This window comes from Martes martes (assembly GCF_963455335.1).
Source record: "Martes martes genome assembly, chromosome: 6".
Taxonomy (NCBI): Eukaryota; Metazoa; Chordata; class Mammalia; order Carnivora; family Mustelidae; genus Martes; species Martes martes.
In genome coordinates, this window is record NC_137893.1 from 20397179 (window position 1) to 20420526 (window position 23348).

At 39.7% G+C, this 23348-nt stretch overlaps 1 protein-coding gene across 2 annotated transcripts in view; it reads left to right on the forward strand.

Annotated features, from left to right (window-relative positions):
* LAMA4 (laminin subunit alpha 4) overlaps window positions 1–23348 on the forward strand; it is a 148025-nt gene that overhangs the window by 30087 nt on the left and 94590 nt on the right. For both annotated transcript variants that reach the window (XM_080805146.1, XM_080805147.1), the window contains exons 2-4: window positions 6707–6808; window positions 15135–15259; window positions 21182–21262. In XM_080805146.1, coding sequence (XP_080661272.1) covers window positions 6707–6808; window positions 15135–15259; window positions 21182–21262 — 308 coding nt within the window. The remainder of the gene's footprint in view (window positions 1–6706; window positions 6809–15134; window positions 15260–21181; window positions 21263–23348) is intronic.

The window sequence follows — 23348 nt, forward strand, 5'->3', positions numbered from 1 at the left end:
TGATCCCAGGGTCCTGGGATCGAGCCCCGCATCGGGCTCTCTGCTCGGCAGGGAGCCTGCTTCCCCCTCTCTCTCTGCCTGCCTCTGCCTACTTGTGATCTCTGTCTGACTTGTGATCTCTGTCTGTGAAATAAATAAATAAAATATTTTTTTTAAAAAAATCATTGTTGCCTGGAAACAAGGAGAAAAGTGGATTCATTATATACATACAAAAACCTAAGCAGAGAGAGAATTGGATGTGCATTGTTAAATTTGAAGAATACTAATTTGGAATGTAGCAATGACTCTGGATACAAGCAAATCAATTCAGAGAGATTTTGGTTTGGGTTTTGTTTTTTGTTTTTTGTTTTTTTTTGATGCTTTCCACATCGGTCCTCAGTACATTAAAGCAAAAGCTGATGAATCAAAATTCTAGAAGTCTAATTCAGAAAGCAAGATGACTGAATATTTGTAAAATGTTGGCAAATCCTTGGTTGAAGACACAAAGCAAATTTCTACAGTGATCACCCCTCCCCCGCCCTGTGCAGTGTTTTGTTTTCCGTGGCTTCAGCTACTTGAAGTCAACCTCCATTCAGAAGCAGATGATACCATCAGTAGTAGCCTAACGCTGGGTCCCAATGTCTATGTCATTAACCTCACTGCTTCTCATCAAGCAGGCATTTTTCCATCTTACTTCATCCAAAAGAAAACAGGTGAATACAGTACAATATTTTGAGAGAGAGAGAGAGATTACATTCACAGAACTTTTACTACAGTGTGTTGGTATAATTGTTCTATTTTATTATTAGTTATTGTGGTTAATCTCTTGCCGTGCTTAATTTATAAATTAAACTATCATGGGTATGTATGTATAGGGAAAAACATAGTATGTGTAGGGTTAGTACTATCTGCAATTTCAGGCATCCACTGGGGGTCTTGGAATGTATCATCCACAGATAAGGGGGGAGAACTACAGTATTATAGGTCAGATATTATTAGAATAGGTACAGGGCTATAGAGTACGCTGTTTGTAATGGAATTTTATTATAATTAATTCACGGTCATTTGTTGGAGCTGAAGATTAAGGTCTGAGTCTCTCCAAGAGAGACTTCAAGATGGGTCTCACGTGACAACCTCAGACTCCCTGTAAATTTAATCCATTTTTGCCGTTGCTTCTTTCAGTGGGTAGTTGGGGAGCTCAGACTCCTAGAGAATGCTATTTGAGCATTTAAATTGTTTAGTCTATCAGGCTTTTCAACAGAAATTCTGAAGGTTGTAGAGATATAGTATCTATGCAAAAGTAGTGACTTTGGGCCAATTTATTAGCTCCTCTGTGACAATATTTGGAAAACCCAGGGAGATTTTTGTGAACATTTTTAACCTAAAATGGTATTACTTCGCTTGAGTTTACTACACTCAAGGGATGCAGACTGGACTAGACCTCAAAAAGTCATGACTTCAGAATCTTAAGAAAATTCAAAAAATGTTCTGTATGATGACAGTATTGTTAGTTTCAGTTACTGTTCTCAAGGGACTTCTTCATAAGAAGACAAAACTATCAATTGGCTGGATAAATGTTATCCTCTTTGTTAAGAAACAGTCTCACTATGTTATATTATCTTATGAAATAATTAATATTGTGATTATATGATGGACCTCAGGAAATAATGCCTTCTGCAATGATATCAACATATACTGTCACTCCCAGGTCCTTTAAATGTAAGTGGCACATGGGTATACCATACCAATTTCTTCCTAAAGTTCCATCTAATTCTGACTTCTGTGAATGTAAAATTAATCAAGTACACACACATTGATTTTTACTCAAAGCCACATACCACACCGATGATAACAAAGTAAGCAAATGACAATCTATTCTATTCTTTGAAGGCAGAACTAAATGTTATTGATTCATCCAGTCAGTGTTCAAGCAAGAGACAAGCTGTAATAATATAGTAGCTGATGACAGAGAGCTGTAAAAAGTCTACAAATGATTTAATGGAAAGTAATTAGTCAAAATGACAATTGGGCCGAAATAAATTGTTTAAAGAATAGATAGTCCCAGTCAATGTTTTTCATATATTAATAACTTTATGTATTTTAAGTATGTATCTGTACCTTAATAACATTTTTTTCTGGAGTTTAAAGGAAAGATTTTACGTTTTTATCCATTTCAGCCTGCTTTGGACTGTTTGTAGTAGCAAAAATTTAGAAATAACCTAAATATCCAAAAAAGTTGTTGGATTAATATATATTAACCATACACCAGATGGTTAAGAGCTCAAACCCAGGAGTCAAACAAAGGATCCAAATCAATTCATCCTTCCTTCCTTCCTTCCTTCCCTTTCTCTTTTTTGTTTTTATGAGAAGTAGCATATTATAGTGGAGAAAGAACAAAATTTAGGTTTGTCTGAGCTCCTTATACAGCTGTGTATACATTTTTCATCTTCTCTGACCAGCACTTTGTTCATTTCCAAAATGCAGATACTCATACCTAACGCACAGAGTTGTTACAAAGAGCAGATACCATAATGTGGATGAAGCACTTACAATGCTTGGTACATAGGCCCTCAATAAATAATAACTGTGTTATAATTATCTTCATTATTATCATCATTATCCTTGTTATTACCATTAATTTAAAGCCTAGGAACCACCCCAGACAGTACAAGCCCTCTGAATATTCTCAGTTTAGCCACATGTGTTTCTACGGTTGTATGCTATAGGTCAGGTCTTCTCATACGGGCCAGAGTATTCAGTGTGGCATCTAGAAGTTGATTGTAACACTTCTCTTGCTCACACACACATATATAAACATAAACACCATCTTCGCTTAAGAAATTATGGAGGATATTCCAAAAGAAATCAGGCAGACATTTTCTCTGTGGGAAGACCACTCAGCTTTCAAAGTCGCTAAATAACACAGGTCTTGGAATCAGTAACAAAACTAAAATTAACTGTGCTTTCATTCTTAAAATTATCTGCCTTTAAATATTATAACCAAGGTCAGTTTTGTCAGTTCCTATAGAATTTCAAGAAGATATTTAGGAAAAACAGAACCTTCTGGAGACTTGACAAAACATTTCTACATAAAAGGAACAACATTATATAGCTCTTCCTTGAGGATGCTCAAACTTCTCTTGAACCACTTAATTATTTGCCACTCTGAGAAATCCTCTAAGGTTCTACAACACAAAGGATCCAAGATATTCAGTGCATGTAGTAGTGGCATCAGAAACTCCCGTGCCTAGGACTTTCATTAGCCTAAATGATGCTTGTACACAAATTTTAAAATGGCACCTCCCCTCTGGATAGATGAATTAGAAAATATAATCTTTCAGGTATACAAAGCCCAGCAGAAAAGAAGTTGGTCAGGTTTCCACCCTACTGCACTATCTCCACCGGGGGCTCCATGTGACCCTATCCCTGCCTCCCTTTTTCTTCCCACCTCCTACAGTTTACGAGACTGGAGCCAAGTCCATTTCACACAAGGTCAGAGCCTTAGCCTGGGGAATGTATAAGTGGATAATGACAGACGCTCTGGGTGAAGTCCATTCCTAAACTAAGCATAACAAAAAGATTTCATTGAGCCCAGTCCAGTCTAGGCAGTAGCTGCCTAGACTGTGTTGAAAAAGACTGGAGACCAAATCCAGCCCCAGTAGGGAGCAGTGAGTGTATTAGCAGCATAAACCACTGGTTTCCAACAGCACATATGCTTCAGATTTGCTATCCTGGTCCAAACTGTTTAAATCACAAGCATTCATGGAGCAATTAACATGAATAATGCACTGTGAGATGCTTTAGAGCAGTCCTTAATCACACATTGGAATCTTCAGGGAACTTTAAAAATAAATAAATAAAAAACAATAACAGATCCTTCTAATTTTTCTGTAAATCGGAAGCTTTTCTAAAATACAGAATTTACCAAAAAAAAATTTTGTTATTGTTATTTGGGATTGTTTTCTGTGTTATGCAATTTTATTTTTGTTCTTTGAATATGAATCTCTTGATTTAGCTAAGTCCTCAAGGACTTAAGGGATTACCTACTGTCATATTCAAAATGATGCATTTATTCAGGACAAATCTTCATATTCTTTGTCTTCTTTAGATAAAAGAGGAGCAAAAATGCCAAAAAGACTTGAACTAATATCACTTTAGAGTGCTTTTACTGGAACTTGATACCTTGGGCCAGGAGGGTTCTTACCATAGTTGATGATACAAGTAAATCTTCACATGTTCTGTTTCCAGGCGTCACTACCAGACTCCCTGCCGACACCAGCATGCTTTTCCCCTCCTAACACACCTCCAGTCTCTGTCCCATTCGTTGGGACCTAGAAACAGAGACCAGAATAGTGGTCACAGGGGCTGGGGAGCACGGAAAATGGGAAGGCGTTGATCATAGGGTACAAACTTCCAGTTCCAAGATTAACACGTTCTGAACATCGAATGTATAGACCAATGGTCATAGTTAATAATATTGTATTATATACTTGAAAGTTGCTGAGAGAGTACATCTTAAATGTCTTCACCAAAAAAAAGAAATGGTAATTATGTGACATGACAGAAGTGTTAGCTAAAGCTATTATGCTGGTAATTATTTTGCAATACATACACACATCAGACCAACACATTGTATACTGTCAACTTATGCAATATTAAATGTCAATTATTGTTTCAATAAAGCTGGGGGGGAAGGATTAATTTAAGTAATTTTTTTAATACAATATTTATTTTATAAAAAATACAGATTTTTTTACTTCTTTGTCAGAACTGAATGAGAGACTCCCTACATGTCCATGCATGTTAGAGAGCTCAGAAACTGCTGTTTTGGAAGCTACTTAGATAACTAATACTAGGCCCCTCACTATTCTTATCCATTCCTCTGATAATTAAAACCCTCTTCATGTCAAACTGCAGGATGCAACACATTCATGGGTCATCAATCATATGTCTTATGACAAGAATGTATTTTTAAATCAAGGAAAGAAGTTTAAGGTACATGGCACATAGGTTAGCTAGTGCTTTGCGAAACTTTCTCTGATATATATGTATATCCTTATATATGGACATACCTATATGTATATCTGTGTACTGCATTGCAGTTAAAACATGTATTTTTTTAAGATATTATTTTTAAGTAATCTCTAATACCCAATGTGGGGCTCGAACTTACAACCCCGAGATCAAGAGTAGTAGGGTCAACTGACTGAGCAAGCCAGGTGTGCCCCAAACGTGTATTTTTTATATTTTGAAACAAAATTCAAAAATACATGAACTTATATGGACTAAATTAAATGCTTCCTGCTGCAGTTCTAGCACTTTCCCTCTCTATTGTTCCCTAGTGGAAATTAAGGAAAAGGTTTCCTATCAACCACAAACTCTCCATTATAAATTATAAATCAGTCCTCTCTCCCCCTTTCTTTCTTTCTCTCACTTAGAAAGATGGAATTTCTTCGCCTTGTCTTTATGGACAAATGTCATTATTCTTTGTTAAACTTCCTCCCAATTGAATATATCAGATTTTAGTTTTCAGGTCCAAACGGGTGGTGTTTTTTTGTTTTGTTTTGTTTTGTTTTTTGTGGTGGTGTTTTTATACCGTGAATAGTGTCCAGTGGTTCTTTCTTTACAGAGAAAAAAGCAAAAGGAAATGGGTTTGCATAGCAGTCAAAGGGACTTCAGCCAGATATAATGAAAAATTTCCTGGTGGCTAAGAGAGTACAAAGTACAATGAGTCAATGAAATGGGGGGAGGGAGGTGATGTGAAATCTCCAACTCTGTAAGTTTGTGGAAACAGCCCAGATTCTTATCTGTCTGGAATTCTTTAGAAGCGAATCTGTCTGATGGGGGGAGTGGACTTCCAGGTCTATAATGCCCTTGCTGCCTTGCATCACTAAGACATTCTGAAGAAAAATAAAACACATGTTCACAACTCCCATCACGTAAATTAGGAAGAATGTCACAAAGTTTCTCAAGTAGGGCATGAGTGACATTGGCAAGGGCGAGGGGCAATTCATCGTTGTGTAGGTTGACTGGTGTATTGAAAGATGGTTTAACATCACCACAGCCCACTTAGCACCTCTGTGTCTAATGATTTCATCACTAGAATTGGAAAAATGATGTGTTCTTCACAGAACTATAAGAAAAAATGAAATACATGAATGACACCCACATAAGACCTGGCAAGTATAAGAACTCATTAACTTCTCAACCCTCTGTTTAAAATGTTAAGATCTGAGGGAAAAAAATTTAAGCATTCTCTTAAAAATTTAAGAGAAAAAAAATTTTAAGCATGAAAGACACATCTCTGAGTTGTTATGCTATAGCCAGTAATTTCTGAAACCATAAGTCTTTATTTTTAGGGAGCATGAGGCAATTCCTCACCCTCACCAGTTGTCATGGTTTGGTTTTGTTTTGTTAAGAAAACATCAGAAAATTTCTTTCTTCTTTACTGTTACCCAAAATCTTCTTATTCTTCCTGACAATATTAGGACAGTGTTAAAGATATTCCTATTCCCCTGAAAAGTTAAAAAAATACAAAAAGGGGGAGAATATAACAAAAAAAATTAGACATACACCACTGAATCGCAATATAAATAGTTCATTCTAGTACATTCTGTAAAGAAATATTTAGATAGATTAGTAAGCATCTCCTCGTATTCTTCTCAGAAAATATTGACCAAAAGAGGTCTTTTCAATAAAGCAAATATTTTTGTTGTGTCTGTTTCAGAAATGTGGTGCTGGATTCTTTCTCGCCCAGTCAGGAGAGTGTCTGCCCTGTGGCTGCAACGATAACTCTGACGAGTGCTTGGATGGCTCTGGATTCTGTATGGTAGGTGGGGGCGTCTGTCACTCTTCATGTACTTCCTTGGGCTTCTGTGTCTTCAGCAGGGATCAAATATTCTTCCTGCACATTTGTGCTCTCTAGGAAAGACCTAATCAGTTTCCCTTTTTACCCTTTACCTTTTCCTGTAAGACACCTCCTAGAAACTGCTGGTGACTTTACCTGGCCCTCCAGGCATAGGTATGACACGGCATGTGCTCCTGGAGGGAACTGACCTAGCACCCCCGGCAGCTGGTGTCTACCAAGGGAGAAGGGATTGAAAAGGGCACACGGAAGAAGAGATCATCCATCCAAATTCCTCTGTAATAGTATAGTTTGCCATATGTTTGGCTTCATTCCACATAAACCAGCAGAATAAAACAGTTGTTTCATTGCCTATTTTACAACTTCAGATAGGTCTATAGATCAAAATTTGTTGAGAAAAAAAAAAAAAAAGGTTTGAGCCAAATAGCTAATAAAAATGAAAATTTTGGCCTTGTGGTCTTTGTAAGTCTGTGTTTCAGCCCTCCTAAAGACCCTTTTTTTCCCTCCCTTAACTGGAATGAATTCTTCTTCTGTTGAAGTATTGTAGAGACTTGTGGAGGACGCTGGGGAGTTTTCTAGCAAAAAGGGCTTGCCACAACTTTTCTGCATTCACTGAGTGGACTGACAGCTTCGTGAAAATGGCTATTGAAATATTTACCAGAAGTGGCTTTAGTAGAAGTCCTAGGAGGCATTTTTAAAGACTTATGCCCTATGATCATGTTTTCCTTTAGGAGCTCTACCACACGGCGGGAAAATTAGATTCTTCAAGATCCTCTGAGGCAGAAGAGGCTTTCCAAAAACTGCAAGAGTATTTTTGCATAAACTACAAGAATTCTTAATTAAGTACATCCTATTTACCTCAAAATTAGTATAATTATCTCCATTAAGCTGATCATTTTGATTATAAGTGGTCTCTGAGGTGTGCACACGGAGGTGCTCTTTTACCCATTGTAAATGCATTATATGAAGATGCAAATTAGAACATTTCATCTACTTTGAACCCAGCAGTTGCCACTTTTCTAGAGACAGAGAGAATGTAGTGGCAAACACTGGACAAGGCCATCTCTTTGTAGTGTTTGTTTAGTCCTGGTGTTTCTGTCTTCCCCCTCCCCCATCTTCTTAAATAACCCTTACATCCAGGATGTCCTCTGTAGTCGTGTAGGCGCACGCAGCTGCCAAAGCCTGCCCCTTTCTAATGCTTCCCTCTCCGGTTTCCTGTTATTTTAATCCCAGTGACATTTGAAAAGAAAATCCCATGGATGCACTTGAACTAATAATGTACATCTCCGATAATTTGACCAATTAAAGGCTCTTTGTTATCTGGGTTTTTTTTTTAACTAGAAGACAATAGGGACTGGCAGGCCCATCGGCTGCCATCAGGATGCCAGTTAAGATGGAAGACGGAAACGGAAGGACCAAAGTCCCTCCTGGGGCATGTGCGGTGCTGAGCACTGGGTGTTATACACAACTAATGAATCTTTGAACACTGCATCAAAAACTAATGATGCACTATGTGTTGGTTAATTGAACCTAATAAAAAAATCAAATTAAATTAAATTTTTAGAAAGTCCTTCCTGCCAGTGCCTGTGAGAAAGCCACTCTTCTTAAGGTGACTTTGTCAGAACAGGAACTGTCGTGGTTTTCTCTCTGACTTAGACAGGAATTCTGAGGGAGAAGGTCCTCACATGATTCCTTCACAGCTCCTGGGCATACAAAGTTCTAATAAGAGTTTGGGAATGGACTGGAGTATAAACTCTTATGCCCACTCAAGGAAACTGACCGTCTTCCTGTAATTACTCTGTTCCAAGACAAAATATTTTATTTTATTTTTAAGATCTTATTTATTTATTTGACAGACAGAGATCCCAAGTAGGCAGAGAGGCAGGCAGAGAGAGAGAGGGAAGCAGGCTCCCTGCTGAGCAGAGAGCCCGATGTGGAGCTCGATCCCAGGACCCTGAGATCATAACCTGAGCCGAAGGCAGAGGCTTAACCCACTGAGCCACCAGGCGCCCCAAGACAAAATATTTTAAATGTCCCAAGACAGAATATTTTAAAAAGAAAGAACAGCCGTCCTACTCATCCTAATGGTGAGCCCCTCAACCTCACCCACAATCTTATCCCTTACATATATTCTTACAAATTTAATTTAGAAAGACAAAAAAAAGGATGTAACTTCATTGAATTAAATGTAAGTAGCGAACAGAGGCTTGCCAACATAGAATATTTTGTCACTTAGGTGGCAAATATATCGTCAAAGGTGACCTACTGGAATCAAACTCGGGTTCCCCATTTCCTTTGGCATCCCCGCTCTGGCCTCCTGGTGGAGCGGGGCCGTTATCAGCTCCTGCCCTGTAGCTCCTCCATCCAGCTCCTCGGGTTCTCATGGCACCAGAGAAGAAGCAATTTCTTCTTCTTCAAGCACTTCCTTGCAGCCTTCCTTGTGGGCCTGAGTTTTCATCAGTTCTTATCTTTTGCTTGCCTAACTCATTTTTCCCATCTTCCATACACAGCCAAATATAAAAGGCCTTCTTTTTTTTTATTTCATTTTAGTTTTGTTTTTATTTTGAAGGCTTATAATGCCTCCCTCCGCCTTGCCTGCCCCCTGGTGTTTCTAATTCTTCCTCCATTCCAATGTCCAATTTCTAAAATTGACCTTGTGTTTTACTGACTGATTTTAAGGAACTAAGCCATTTGGCAATAAAATATAGTGTAGACAAAGTTGGGCTACCATTTTAGACATAGCAAAGAAGCTTAGAGATGTCTTCACAAGAAGGATGCTAACTCTTCAAATGCAGGAAAGTGGCTAAGTGGAAAGTGCCTTCATGAATGAAATCCTTTTTGTTTCCAAAAAGCTACCTTGCATCTTATCAGAACTAGAATGTCTGGGAAGGATTCTCATCTGAGTCAGCCAGACAGGGCTCCAAAGGTCAGGTGACCCCAGTGGACATGGCAGACTCTCTAGGAAAGCTCCGGAAGGAGGTATGAGAAAGGAATTAGGGGAGGAAACAGGTAGAAGCAGACAAATGGTGGTAGGAATGCCTGGTCCCTAATAACCCATACTTTATCCCACGTCTATAGACTACAGACAGAGAATTAAGAAGAGGACATGACTGGGGCACCTGGGTGGCTCAGTGGGTTAAGCCTCTGCCTTCGGCTCAGGTCATGATCTCGGGGTCCTGGAATAGAGCCCTGCATTGGGCTCTCTGCCCAGCGGGGAGCCTGCTTCCCTCTCTGCCTCTTCCTGCTGCTCTGCTTACTTGTGATCTCTCTCTCTCTGTCAAATAAATAAAAAAAAAAAAAATCCTTGGGGAAAAAAAAAAGAAGAAGAAGAAGAGGACATGATTAAGGCCAGTTCCCATCTAAAGAAAAGCCAGGAGCCCACTGACCAGAAATAGAGTGGAGAAAATCTGACTTGAAGTTTACCACAGAGACAAGACTCCTTGGGTTCCTTTTGATTAAGGATTGGTTGGTCTATTGATCTCATCTAATCATTTAACAAAGAAGCTTTTTTTTTTTTTTTTTTTGAGCTCCACCTATGTGCCAGACATTATCCTAGGATCTGGGTTAAGTGGTTTTTCCACTGTATTGGGTTGAAGAGCTGTAGGAACAGAAACACCTACTTGAAAGTGCTTCTGGACATGACTAACATAGTAAAGGTCAAGGTATGAGGACAATGGGAGCCTGAGAAACACATGTAGATATCCCTATCGGCTCAGTGACAATCAAATGAAAAATAAAAAAATGAAAAAGTTTCAGCGTCTGTCCTAGCATTGCAGGACATTTTTTTTTTCTAAATCTGAATGAGAATATTCAGATTTAAAACTATTAAAAGAACAGCAAAAATATCATTGAAGTCTAAAGAGATGCCTACCAAGCTGTTATCTGGCTGGTGGAAACATGGATGGATTTTTATTTTCTTTGTACTTCACAGTGTGCCTCCCTAAATTCTGTACAACTGCCTGTAGTAATTTTGTAGTTAAAAAGATATTGATATTCAAATGGACTTCTACCCCACCCTAAACGTAATAGAGAAAGGGAAGTAATCCAGTATATTGAAAGCTAATGAATTTTTTATTACTCTCAAAGCCTAATTAAAACTTCATTCAGGAAAGCAAAGATATTACACCTCTAAATTCTGCTGACATTAGCATTTTTCTCATGCTTTTCCAATTCTCCTTTATTATGTGTGTAAGACAGAAATCAACCAATGTAAGTTCCTGTAAGACTAAATACGTGTGATTAATAAACCAGCACATTCATTAGACATCCCAGAGCAAGAAAAAAAATGAGTTGTAGACACTTCTTTTTCCTGTTTTACTTGCAACTATACAGTTGGTATCTAGATCAAATGCATAATTCTTACATCAAAATTTTGACAATTTTCCAATATGGTGCAACTTGGAAAACCCCAAAATTTTGCAAATAGGGATGGATTTGGTTCCATGCTAACTGGAGTTTTGAAATAAAGTCAGAAAATTGTATGTCCAAACATACAAAGAGTCCTTTGTTGTTTTGGTTCCATGCTAACTGGAGTTTTGAAATAAAGTCAGAAAATTGTATGTCCAAACATACAAAGAGTCCTTTGTTGTTTTGTGCCCAGTCACGTGAGAACATAATAGAAACTGAATGCAAGTAAGTTCCCTATACGTAGGTCATGTTTCATCTTCCAACCCTGAATATGTTCTTCTTCTTATGTTCTTCATCTCGATTAATTAATCATTCTGCCAAACCCTCATACTAAGATGTCCCAGATGCTTCATGAACTTCCTTTTCGTCTTCCCCAACATTCAACCACAGAGAGCGCCTCTTCTCTTCTCTGCCATCTCACCGCCTTGATTCCCATCCACAGCATCTCTCCCAGACCACAGCTATGACTTCCCAATGACTCATCATGCCCTGATCCAGACTTTCCTTCCCCTAATCTGTCTTCCTTACCAGCAAGGGAGACATCTTTCAACCTAATCAGACATTCTCCTTTCTAAAATCTTTCAGGGCTTTCTACTCCAGCCCCACTGAGTTGCTCACTGCCACCAAAACTAATTCTGTATGGGCAGAGTCTGTGTCTGCATTTGTGCTCCCTTGCTCTCTACCTGGGATTTCTTGCTTCTCCTTCAAGGCCTCATTCAAATGTCATCAGCTCTATTAGGTCTTCTCCAACTTTCTTAGGAAAAGCCAGAACCTCTTCTTCCTCTTTGCCCCATAGTAGGTATATCCTTTATACATACCTCAGTCACAGCACCTAGCACACTATTGTTTGTTGGCCTCTCTTCTTCTTTCATAAGCCTGTGAGTTACTCAAAGGCAGGAACCAGGTCTTTTTCATAAAATGACCCATAAATGAATCTGGTCTTCTTCATTTGAATAAGTCACAGCTCATTGTCTGTCATGATATCAGCTGAGTCCAGGATTATTGAATGAATGAATGAATTAGTAAAATAACAAACTAATATATGCAAAAACCTTTAATTTTACAATGTATGAGACACTTGGGTCACTCTTCATTGCAGTTAAATGTACTGTGTTTTTATGCTAGATACTCAGGCTCAGGCCCAATGCTGAGCAACTAACAAACAATGTTACTTAGTCTAGGTGTTTCTAGACCCCTACTTCTCAAAGTATAGTCTAGACCAGCAGCACTGGTGATACTTGGGTGCTTGTTAAAATGGCAGACACCCAGGCCCCACCCCAGACATCCTGGATCAGAATCTGCATCTTCACATCTCCAGGGCATTGGTGTGCACAGTAAAGTTTAAGAAGCACTGATCTAAACAGAGCAGAAGTTCTCAAACTTTTGGTCTCCTGAGCCCCTTGCACTCATGAGATTTATTCATGTTGCCAAAAAGTTTTGTTTGCGGGGGTTATCCATGTTTACTGCATTTGAAATAAAACTATAAATAAATCTTTTAAAAAAGCTGGTGGGGTGAGCACCTGGATAGTGCAGTTAGTGAAGCAACCTAATCTTGGTTTCAGCTCAGGTTGTGATCTCAGGGTCGTGAGACTGAGCCCCCACATCGGGCTCTGTGTTCAGCACAGAGTTTGCTTGAGTATCTCTCTTCCTCTCCCTGTGCTTCTCCCCACTCCACAATCCCCCTCACTCTCACACTCTCTAAAATAAATTAATCTTTAAAAAAAAAAATTTAGGGGCATCCGGTGGCTCAGTTGTTAAGTGTCTGCCTTTAGCTCAGATCCTGATTCAGGATCGAGTCCCACATGGGGCTGGGAAGCCTGCTTCTCCCTCTCCCAAGCCTCCTGCTTGTGTTCCTTCTCTTCCTGTCTCTGTCTGTGTCAAATAAATAAATGAAATAAAAATCTTAAAAAAAAAAGGAAAAAAGAAAAAAAGAAATTTAAAACTGAAAGTTATTCTAGCATTTTCTTGTTAATTTATTTGAAAATAGCAATAAACCCATTGCATATTAGCATAAGTAATATGCTTTTATAAAATATAAACATATTTTACAAATTAAAAATATAGTTTATGCTTGGCTTAAGAGAAGGCAGCTGGATCTCATATCTGTGGTGGTATCTCCATGTTATGGAGCCCCAGGAGCCCCAGCCTCTACCTTACACACATGGGAAAGTGAGAGTCCAAAAGATAAATCAAATCTTAGTATTATTAGGAGAATGGTTTTGACCTCCCTAGACATAGTTTGAAACCCATAGATCTGGGTAGACTCTAGTCTTGCATAATCATGTGACAAACCACATGAAGGCCAACCTGATCCTCTTAGGCTTTCTTGCTACATTAAACTAATTCTGTGGCCACGTTATCGAGATGGCATTTCTCACGTGGAGACGCTCTGCCCTTTTGATCCGAAGTCCATACTGTTAGTAAAATAGTATGGCACCTTCTTTTTTTTTTTTTTTTTTTTTTAAGAAACATATATTCTTTTTTTTTTTTTTTAGATTTTATTTATTTAACAGAGAGAAAGATCACAAGTAGGCAGAGAGACAGTCAGAGAGAGAGAGGGAGAATCAGGCTCCCTGCTGAGCAGAGGGCCCTATGTGGGGCTTGATCGCAGGACCCTGAGATCATGACCTGAGCCGAAGGCAGAGGCTTAACCCACTGAGCCACCCAGGCGCCCCAGTATGGCACCTTCTAATGTAGTCATTTTATGACTCTTTTGGGAAAGGACCCTTTTGTCTAACACATTGGAGAAGTGGTATAATATGAGAGTTAACAGCCTGGCTGCTGGAGCCAGATTGCCTGAGTCTGAGTCTCACTTTTACCTCCTTCCGTCTGTGTGACAATTTATTGGACAATGTGTTTAACCTCCCTGTCCTTCCATCTCTTCACATGTAAACTGGGGTTAAAAACAGTCACCTACCTTAGAATTATTATAAGAATTAAACTAGTTAACCCATGTCAAATGTTTGGAGGCTTTATTCTGTTTTGTTAGTTTCTTTTGAACTTCCCCACAGAACACAAAGACAAAAATCAAGAGCACAGATTTCACCTTACTACAGCTCCCTCTTGCCTTTCCTCAGGTTCTTCCACAGAGAGCCGTTTGAAAACAGTTGTGTCTGTTGAAGCTCTTGTGCATAGATGTTGCACAAGGGAATGGATCAAACAGGAGGCTGACTTTGATGATGTTCTAATTCTAATGGCGTAATTTTTCCCTGAAAACCCTATTCAACTGTTATATACTCTGTTGAACACAGAGAAGAAAATACCACAGTGCTAATGGCATTGGCTTGTGCGATCCAGTTCAGTCCTGTTGGAGAAAACTATCAGACTAGCATCACTGCCTCTTTAGAGTACTGAGCAGAAATTAAATCCATGAACTTGTCACTGCTGAGTTGACTCTATTCTGAGTACCTGCTCCATTTGAGTTGGTGTCAGTACAGTACGAGAGGCGCAATGTGGCAGAAGGGCTGCTGAGGTTGGGAGCAGATAGTGCCGAATGGGTAGTGGAATGGGGGAAGGACCAGGGAAGGGGCATCAGAAGGAATTCCTGGAGGTTTCAAGGTCTAGTACAGATCTTAAAAGATGACCAGGCATTCTAAGCAGAAAAATCAGCTTGTTGATGAATTACGCCCTCTGCATGAAAACTCTAAACTACCCAGGCTGCTCGTGCACACACGGAAGCTCAGGATGAAGTCAGCCACCATTGTCCACCCTTTCTAGTATTGACTGGCCAACAAGGCCGCTTTGCATTGACCAGTTCTGACCACACAATCAATTCCATGAGCCTCACATCCTCTTTACTTGGAGTAGTATTTGGTTCCCAGATATATTATGTATAGCATTTCTTTTGTGTTTCTGTCAAATTTTCCTATCTTTTGCCTCACAGAACTGCCAGCGGAATACGACAGGAGAGCACTGTGAGAAATGTCTAGATGGTTATATTGGAGATTCCATCAGAGGACCACCCCGGTTTTGCCAGCCATGTCCCTGTCCCCTACCCCATGTGGCTAAGTAAGTTCTGAGAGAAGATGTTCTCTTCTGCTGCTTATCCCCTTAATTATGTACTTTTCAGTTTTGCTCTATCCAGAGTTCTCAGGTTTTCCCACCTTAGTGGAAAGACTGAGTACCTCATATTGAAATGAGACTAGAAAAGATACACAAAAGTTCTTTAGCCTAAATGCACTTTCAGGGAAACATAAGCACTTGTCGTATGGGTGATGACTCTGTTCCCAAAATATTGGGTAGCATCATAAGGCCAAAGGAGTCTCCTAGATTTTATAAACAAGGTTAATTTCTCGGCTATCCCTTGACCTAGGGAGATCACAACTGGTAATGCAAACAAACTCACAATCCAGTACTTCCAGTAGTCGTGTTTCCTCTTATTTTCACAGAGAAGAGGATTTCCTACATGTGGTGGCAAACTGTTCAATCAGAATTAGAACACAGATAAAGAGAATGCATGCTTTAGGCCAATCAGCTCATAAAAGTTTTCGCAGAAAACTAATTTTCACTTCTGGCTATGTTTTGACCTGAGTGGGAAGTTAAAGAGAATAGGCATACATCTTAATGAAATAGTGGAATTCTTTTCAGGTCCATAATATGTATAAATCCAACAGTCAAGTCATGACCGGATGCTTTATTATCTTAAAAATGATAGAACTCAGAATTAAATTGGTATAGTGGTGGTTGGTTTTCCAACTATCAACCATTTCTCTGATTCTCTGAAGCCAAGTGAGTGTCCTACAATCAGTTCATTTCTGACATTAACTAACCACCCAGAATTAGTTAGCCCATACATTAAGTCCCACTTCAGAAACCAGCCACAAATGGGATCCCTAAGCTACTCACATATCTGCTCAGCTAACTACAAATTCAAGGGTTGCCTTAAGTTCAATAGTTCTCTACAATGACTCACAGAACTCAGGAAAGTGCTGTACTTGCAATTAGTTTTATTCTAAAGGATATAATTCAAGTCAAATCGAAGAAGACACATAGGGCAGGATGTAGAGGGGGAGATGGGAGGGAGTAGAATTTCTATGCATTTCAGGGTTGTTCACCAACCCCAAAGCTCCACAAAACCTTCTTTGTTGTTTAAGAACTTTATGTATGTTTCATTATATAGTCGTGATTGATTGAACCATTGGTGACTGGAACTCAGTCTCCATTCCCTCTCCCCTTCCCTGAGGTTGGTGTTGAAGGGGATGGGGTTCAAAGTTCCAACCCTGGAACCAAGTAGTTTTCACTTCTGACAACCAGCCCCTAACCTGAAGCTACTTAAGGGCCCATCAAGAGTCACCTCATTAGCATAAGCTCAAGTAGGCCTGAGAGGGGCTCATTCTGAATCACAAAAAAAAAGTCTTATCACTCAGGGAATTCGAGGAGCTTTAGGAGCTCTGTGCCAGGAACCAGGACAAAAGTCAAATATGTATTTTTTCTTATACCACAAGTAGAAACAGTGATGAACCTAGGTTCATATCTGTGGTTTGGCACAAAATAGCTATGTGATCTCAAGCAAGATAATTTTCTTTCCATGTCTCACTTTCCATGGGATTTGGGGTCAAGGAGACTAGATTCAGATCTCTGCTCCATTCATTGATTCATTTATCTGCTCAGGTTTGTTTGTTTGTTTTTTTTCCTGAGTTGGTGTAAGGATCTGCCTCATAGGGTTGGACTAGGACAATATGTATGGCACATTTGAGTTGGTTCTTTACAGACAGAAAGCTGTATGCTAGTTACTGACTTTATTGAACACATACGTTGTATTTTTTCTAACACTAGTATTTTGCTTGCTCTGTGTCAGGAAATGTTCTAAGTGTTTGGATGTAATATTTAGTTGATAGCTGTTAAAAAGATTAAGTTAACTAATGCTTATAAAACAACTTTTAAAAGGCCTGAAGATCGCCCCCTACCCCCAACACACTTTCTTATAAAGAGAACAAAGATGACAATAAATTCTCCCCCTATTTTTTTTCTTAATTGAACACCAACTCAACTAACATTTCACCTAAAAGCTTGTGATTGTTCAAATCCTCTGATGAGTCTGTCAGTGAAGAAGTCAAATATTTTATAGCCCCCATTTTTCTTTAGAAACCACTAAACTGCTTCAGTTCTTGCTTTGTGATTTTTCATGTCCCATGGTATCAACAATGTGTGCAAAATGGATGGTATTGAGAGGGAGAATAGAAACCTCAAACATTAAATGTTCTGTTATATTCATCCAAGTGTGTCCTGATTTATGAGCTCCCTTTGTCTCATCTAGATATATTCTTTAATCGTTCATTAATATTCTGCTCTCAAACATTAGTCTTAACCATATCTGATGAGATGTTCAGCATTCTGCTTTCTTGCTATGCTATTGTTATTTTGTTAAATATACCTACCTCCAACTTTCCAATAACAGGTTCTCCATATAATCTCCCATACAAATGAAGATGCTATGTAGCATCATTTGCTCAAAATAGGTTTATAAGCTCTGAGCTGCAGTTTCTTTGGAAACTAAGGATGAATTACAAAGGCAATCCTCTAAACTGTAGTCTCACTTCTGCACTTTTTGCCCTATACATGTCGATGTGGGAAACAAAGGCAAAGGAAAAAATTAAATTTCCTTACTACTTACAGCCCATTGACAAGTCCTTGAAACCAGAGTAACCTTCCTCTGGGGGCTCAGCTGCCTGATGTTGACACTTTCCTAAAGGCAAACAAAAGTCAATCCTAGCTTAACATTATCCTGACCCACCCACCCCCACACTCCCCCACCAGGATCCTGTGAGTCTACCTTAAACATATAGAAGTTCCTTTTGAAATGTCCTTTATCTCTACCCCCAAGATACATGTTGGCAATCATCCTCCAAGCATATGGCCCACTGATAAACATCTGAAGGGTCTCATGACTGAGGGTTTACTAAACAATAATAAATGACCTTTTCCTAACAATAGCTAGCCCCCTCAGCTTGTTTCCAAAATTCCTTGGAGGCTTGTGCTGTCCCTAACCCCCTCCCAGCTTGAAAGTATATAATCAGCCAACCATCACAACCCCAGTGGAGCTCCTTTCTGCCCACCCGTCTATCCCTGTGCTTTAATAAAGAAACCAATTTGCACCGAAGACGTCTCAAGAATTCTTCCTTGACCGTTTGCTCCAAACCCCAATATTTCCACAACAATATGACAGGACTTTCTTACCTAAATTAAGACCTTAATGTCTTAAGATAAGAAATTTTTGGTATCTAATTCCTGTGGACTGAGAAGTTTTTCTACATGCGATCAACAAATATTTATCAAGCACTTATTATGTGACAGTCATACAGTACTTGTCGCCAGTCACAGCAGTAAACAAAACTATCAAAATGCCCTGATTTCATTGAAATAGGTCAAAATAAAGCAGCATTTTGAAGTTTCTAAAACAAATTACTGTTTCACCTTTTCAGCTAGGTTATCTGGTATTTCAGTTGATCAAGAAGCTCCCCCAAAGGCTCTTTCAAATAAATAAATAAGGGAGAAATTGCCAGTTGGGTGATGAGCTTCCTGTCTTAGAGGAGGAAACAGTTCCTATTGGGTCACCATTCCTACCCACGCTCTTTGGGTGTGTGAGCAGATCTGGGTTCAAAGGGCAGTTGAAGGTCTCCGGGAATGTCCTCTGCAGTTAGGCACATATTCACAGATATGGAAACTGAGGCCTCTAACAGTGTACATTTAAAGTTGAAAAGTCTGCTGCAAATGGACAGCAAAGCAAAAATACCCCCATGTATAAGTGAAAAACATTATGTGGGAGTGTGGAGGAATTGGGAGAGACCTGCTTTCTTGGAGGTGGCAACAGTCCTACTTGGGTAGAGAAACCGGCTACAAATAGGGAGGGAGGGATGCGGGGATGTGGACAGGTGTAATCTGTGGTCACTGAACAGGACAAATTTGCCTGAATCCTATAAGGTTCTAGCCTTTGATATGGCCTTATTATTGACTTAGTTGACTATTTTCGAATATCTTATCAAAAATCAAATACCCATTGCCCCTTTCAGCTTTTTAGAAATTCATATTGTTACCTCCTATAAAAATTAAAGTGCCAGGACTTTTGTTTGAGCTCAGAAAGTCACCTAGTATGAAATCCACGTTACACTTTGAGACATCCTTCACTGGAGCCTCCAGACCAGGATTTGGATTTCCAGTTCCGATAGCCACATCAGAAAGCAACAAAATTATGCTTGAGGGAGGTAAGCAAGCAAACAGTGTTGAGTCTATTTTTTCTTAGGTTCCATAAAGGTTTCCAAGAACAAAAGGCTCCCCCGTCCACTTGGGAGAGGGCGCCATGGTTGTTAATGTGGGCTGAGAAAGTCTCAGTGTTTTCATTTCCTTGGCCAAAAACAGACTTTACCTTAAGCAAAATATAAACAATTAATGCTGATTTTAAAATTAAAAAAAAAAAAAAAAAAAAGGAATCTCAGTGGTTGGCACTGCCTGTGAGTCTCACTCCACTGAGACCAATGGTCACAGAGCTATTCCCAGGGACCATTTGCACAGAGTTCATTTATTTATTTTGGAGTTGGCCAGACATCCTCCCCATCTACTAGAAGCTACAGTAATCGTTCCAATTAAGGAAAATGTCATCTGTTTGAAGCAGCAGGACATTAGCTAAAGGCAGACGACTCCAGACACAGGCCGATGCTTCAGTCCTTCAAGCTGTAGGCAGGCTGCTGGGAGAAACATCTTCAAAGAAACATGCATGAGGGTTTGTCCACATGCTGGACTCTTAACTGTTTTTTGAAGTAAGCTAGAAAAATAAGAACAAGCAAAATGGAGAATAAGGCCAAAGAAGTGTAATTTCGCTGAAATGTTTTTAGCCAAGCACAGAAAAAATAAATTGTGGACAAAATATATGTTATTTTCTGACTGATTATATAAATCTCTTTAAACAAAGCAAACACATCCATTTGCTTCCTTCCAGAGACCATTAGGGTAAAATTGCTAATACAAGCAGGAATGTGAGAGCAGCAGGTCACACTCCATTGATGGCATAATACCTGAGCCAATTAATTTGTAAGGCTTTAAAATTCTTCACACCCCCCTCATACAGTTGGATTTATGTGTCAATGTAGAATTTTCCAAACATGTGAAGAGTTATATTCCGTTTCCCCTTCCTTAATAGTTGAACAGTATTTTTATTGCTTTTCTGTCCTATGTCCAAATTTTTATTATCTAAAAAAAAAAAAAAAAAGAAAGAACCAAAACAAACAAACAAAAAAAACCACACAGTAATCAAGAGAAGGGTTTCTATGGACGAGAATCCTTTTCCTGTGGGTCCTATTTATTGCTTGTGTACTTGTTTTGTGACTTTGGTCAAAAGAGCCAGTTCTTGCACTCCCTATTCCCAACCTTTAGCGTATACAACAAAGAAATTAGGGTTCAGTGGGGATTATAGTGTACAGTTTAGAAGTGGTCCATGACCTTGAAGAATGGAAGAGATCTAGTGCAGAAAAAAAAGGGAGAAACTTTCTAATGTATATACAGAAAATGATGAGAATATAGAAATTCTCATTTCATCAAAAATCACAGGTAACAAACAAACAAAAAAAAACCACCACAGGTAACATATAAAAGAACTTGATTATTTTATTTCTGGCTTTGGAGTATGTGATTTAGACTTGCGTTAAATATTCTAGAAATTCCCACTGCTTCAAGTAAAAATAATTAAGTGCCTCTATGGCAAAATAAGTAAGTGGACTTGGAAAATGATCTCACCAGTGGATGAATATTTGGGCATTTTCTATCTGAGCCTGCTAGTCTAAACCTTCCTGAAAGGAAGAAGATTTGATTTAAGTAAAGCAAATGATGAGACTCATTAAAACTTGACTGGTACCAAGGTAGAGATGATGGAATCAAAAGTTAAGACAATCTTTTCAGTGATGTATGGAATTGACTTCTAATATTCTCTTATACTTCTAGTTTTGCAGAATCCTGCTATAGAAAAAATGGAGCCGTTCGGTGTATTTGTAAAGAAAACTATGCTGGACCTAACTGTGAAAGGTAGGCTAATAAAATTCACTATTTTCTGTGTGGGAAGAAACTGTCTGTTTCTTGCACTCATCAGCTCTGTTATACTCCCATTCAGTGGGTCTTAAGAGGAGAGCAGAACACTTTGGGGAAGTTTTCCTAAATCCCATGCCCCAGATAGAGCTGTAAAAATATGCTCCCATGGGTCCAGGTCAGGTTAAATGGTCAGATGAAGAGAAAAATGAATATATTTTGAAAAGATTCTCTAAATGGTTTTGGTAACACTACTATCTCTCTCTCCATCCCTGAGAACCAGTAGCATAATTGACAGAGAGGCTTCCTCAGTAGAAAAAAGAGGTGGGGGAGGGGAGGAATCCTCTATCAGTCAGTAAAGCAATACACTGACAAAGGTACGAACCTATTATTAATCCATTCTTTGTACCATCTCCTCCCCTGAAAAGTAAACAATTTCACGGGAGTCTGGATTTTCTGAATCCCTGTCAGTATTTAACAGCTTTTTTTTTTTTTTTTTTAAGTTTTTTAAAGTTGCTTTGGGCTTTGCTCAAGTAAGAAAGACTTTGGCGACTAAAGATGTGAGCTTTCCACTGCATGATTTCCTGGTGAGACATTTCCCATCCTCCCCACCAGTCAGTTACTCAATTGTCTCAAATCAAATGGCTTTTGCTAAAAGAGTCTCACAGAAGAGTCTTCTTACTTTAACAGAAATGCCATTAACATCAGCCTCTCCAAGTGGTTGGGTAGCAAGATGATGTGAGTGCTGTAGTGATGGGGGGGACGGACCAGGGGACTTCCCAAGCCTCTGGTCCAGCATCTGCCCATGCCCACCTCCCAACAGCATGCTCCCACTGCCCCAGATGTGCCGCACAAAGGCCTGGGATTCCCAATGTCAACCTTAAATGATAAGCTATCTCACTTCCTCAGAAAACACCCTCTACCTCTCAGAGAGTAGCTCCTGAACCCTTTTTAAAAAGCCACGGTATCTATGGTGTGGAGAAAATCTCTATACTCGGAGGGCATAGCTGTTATGCTGACTAAATGTACAAATCATAGGTAATTCCTTCACTGAAGATTTTTTTAAGGGGTTTTTCTCTCTTTCTTTGCTATGAGGGAAGAGGGAAAGTGAAAGCCCGTGGCACATCTGAATTTCATCCTTTGAGAGAGACAAACAGATTTTGTTAATTAATGTTTGTGACACACTCATGCCGTATTTCCTTACTGCAGGACTTAGCAATATGAGATCCCTGACTTGCTCACTTTCTGGCTCCGTGTGAGTCAGGGAGGACTGTTCGTCAGTCAGGGATGGAGCTTTTTCTCCTCAGTGTCTGAGGTTGAAGTCCGTTTAGTCTGACAGAGATTGAGCTGTTCTTCACCTAATGAGTGTTTGACCACCCTGGGGCTGGCCTCCTGGCCACAAGTAAGGCCTCCCGGAAGAGAAGTCATCTATGTCCCTCACGGCTCAGGCCTACAAAGTTGCACAGAGATGCAGGCCCGGGTCCTGTCAGTGAGAGCAGGGGGCCCGGCACAGGACAACATGCCTGCCTCACATGTGGGATTGTAGATGATCAGCCTCCCGGTGCACCTTGGAGGCTCCTGGCGCTGCCGTTGCCCTGTAAGGCTTGGTCAGATCTGGTGGATGGGTAAGGTCAAGGGAAGAGCACCAGTTGTCAAATATGGAGGAAGTGTCGTTTCAGCCTGGCCGGGTTTGTATCTCAGCTCCAATCCTTGCGGAGCCTCCTGAGCGAGTATTTGAGCTCTACGTGCCAATTTCCCCATCTCCAGCATGGAGAAAATGAGAATGCTCATCCCCTAGCGCTGTCATGAGGTGATATGGTGGGGTTTTTAGTATGGCACACGGCACTTCAGAAATGCTCGATAAAAATTGCCTGGTGGCAGTAGGAGTCCCTGGTGGCCCTTGTCCAGTTCCCACCCCTTGGCATAAGTGTGCCTGGGAGAGGTTGGCTCATTTCCCTGAAACGCAGTTTCCTTAGCCAGAAATGATAGCTTTGAACTAGATAGTGCCCCTTGTTGCTTGTCTCCCGTGTCCTCCCTGCTTTGCATTCCTCATCTCAGCCTCGCCACCGCCCTGAGAGGAGGTGGT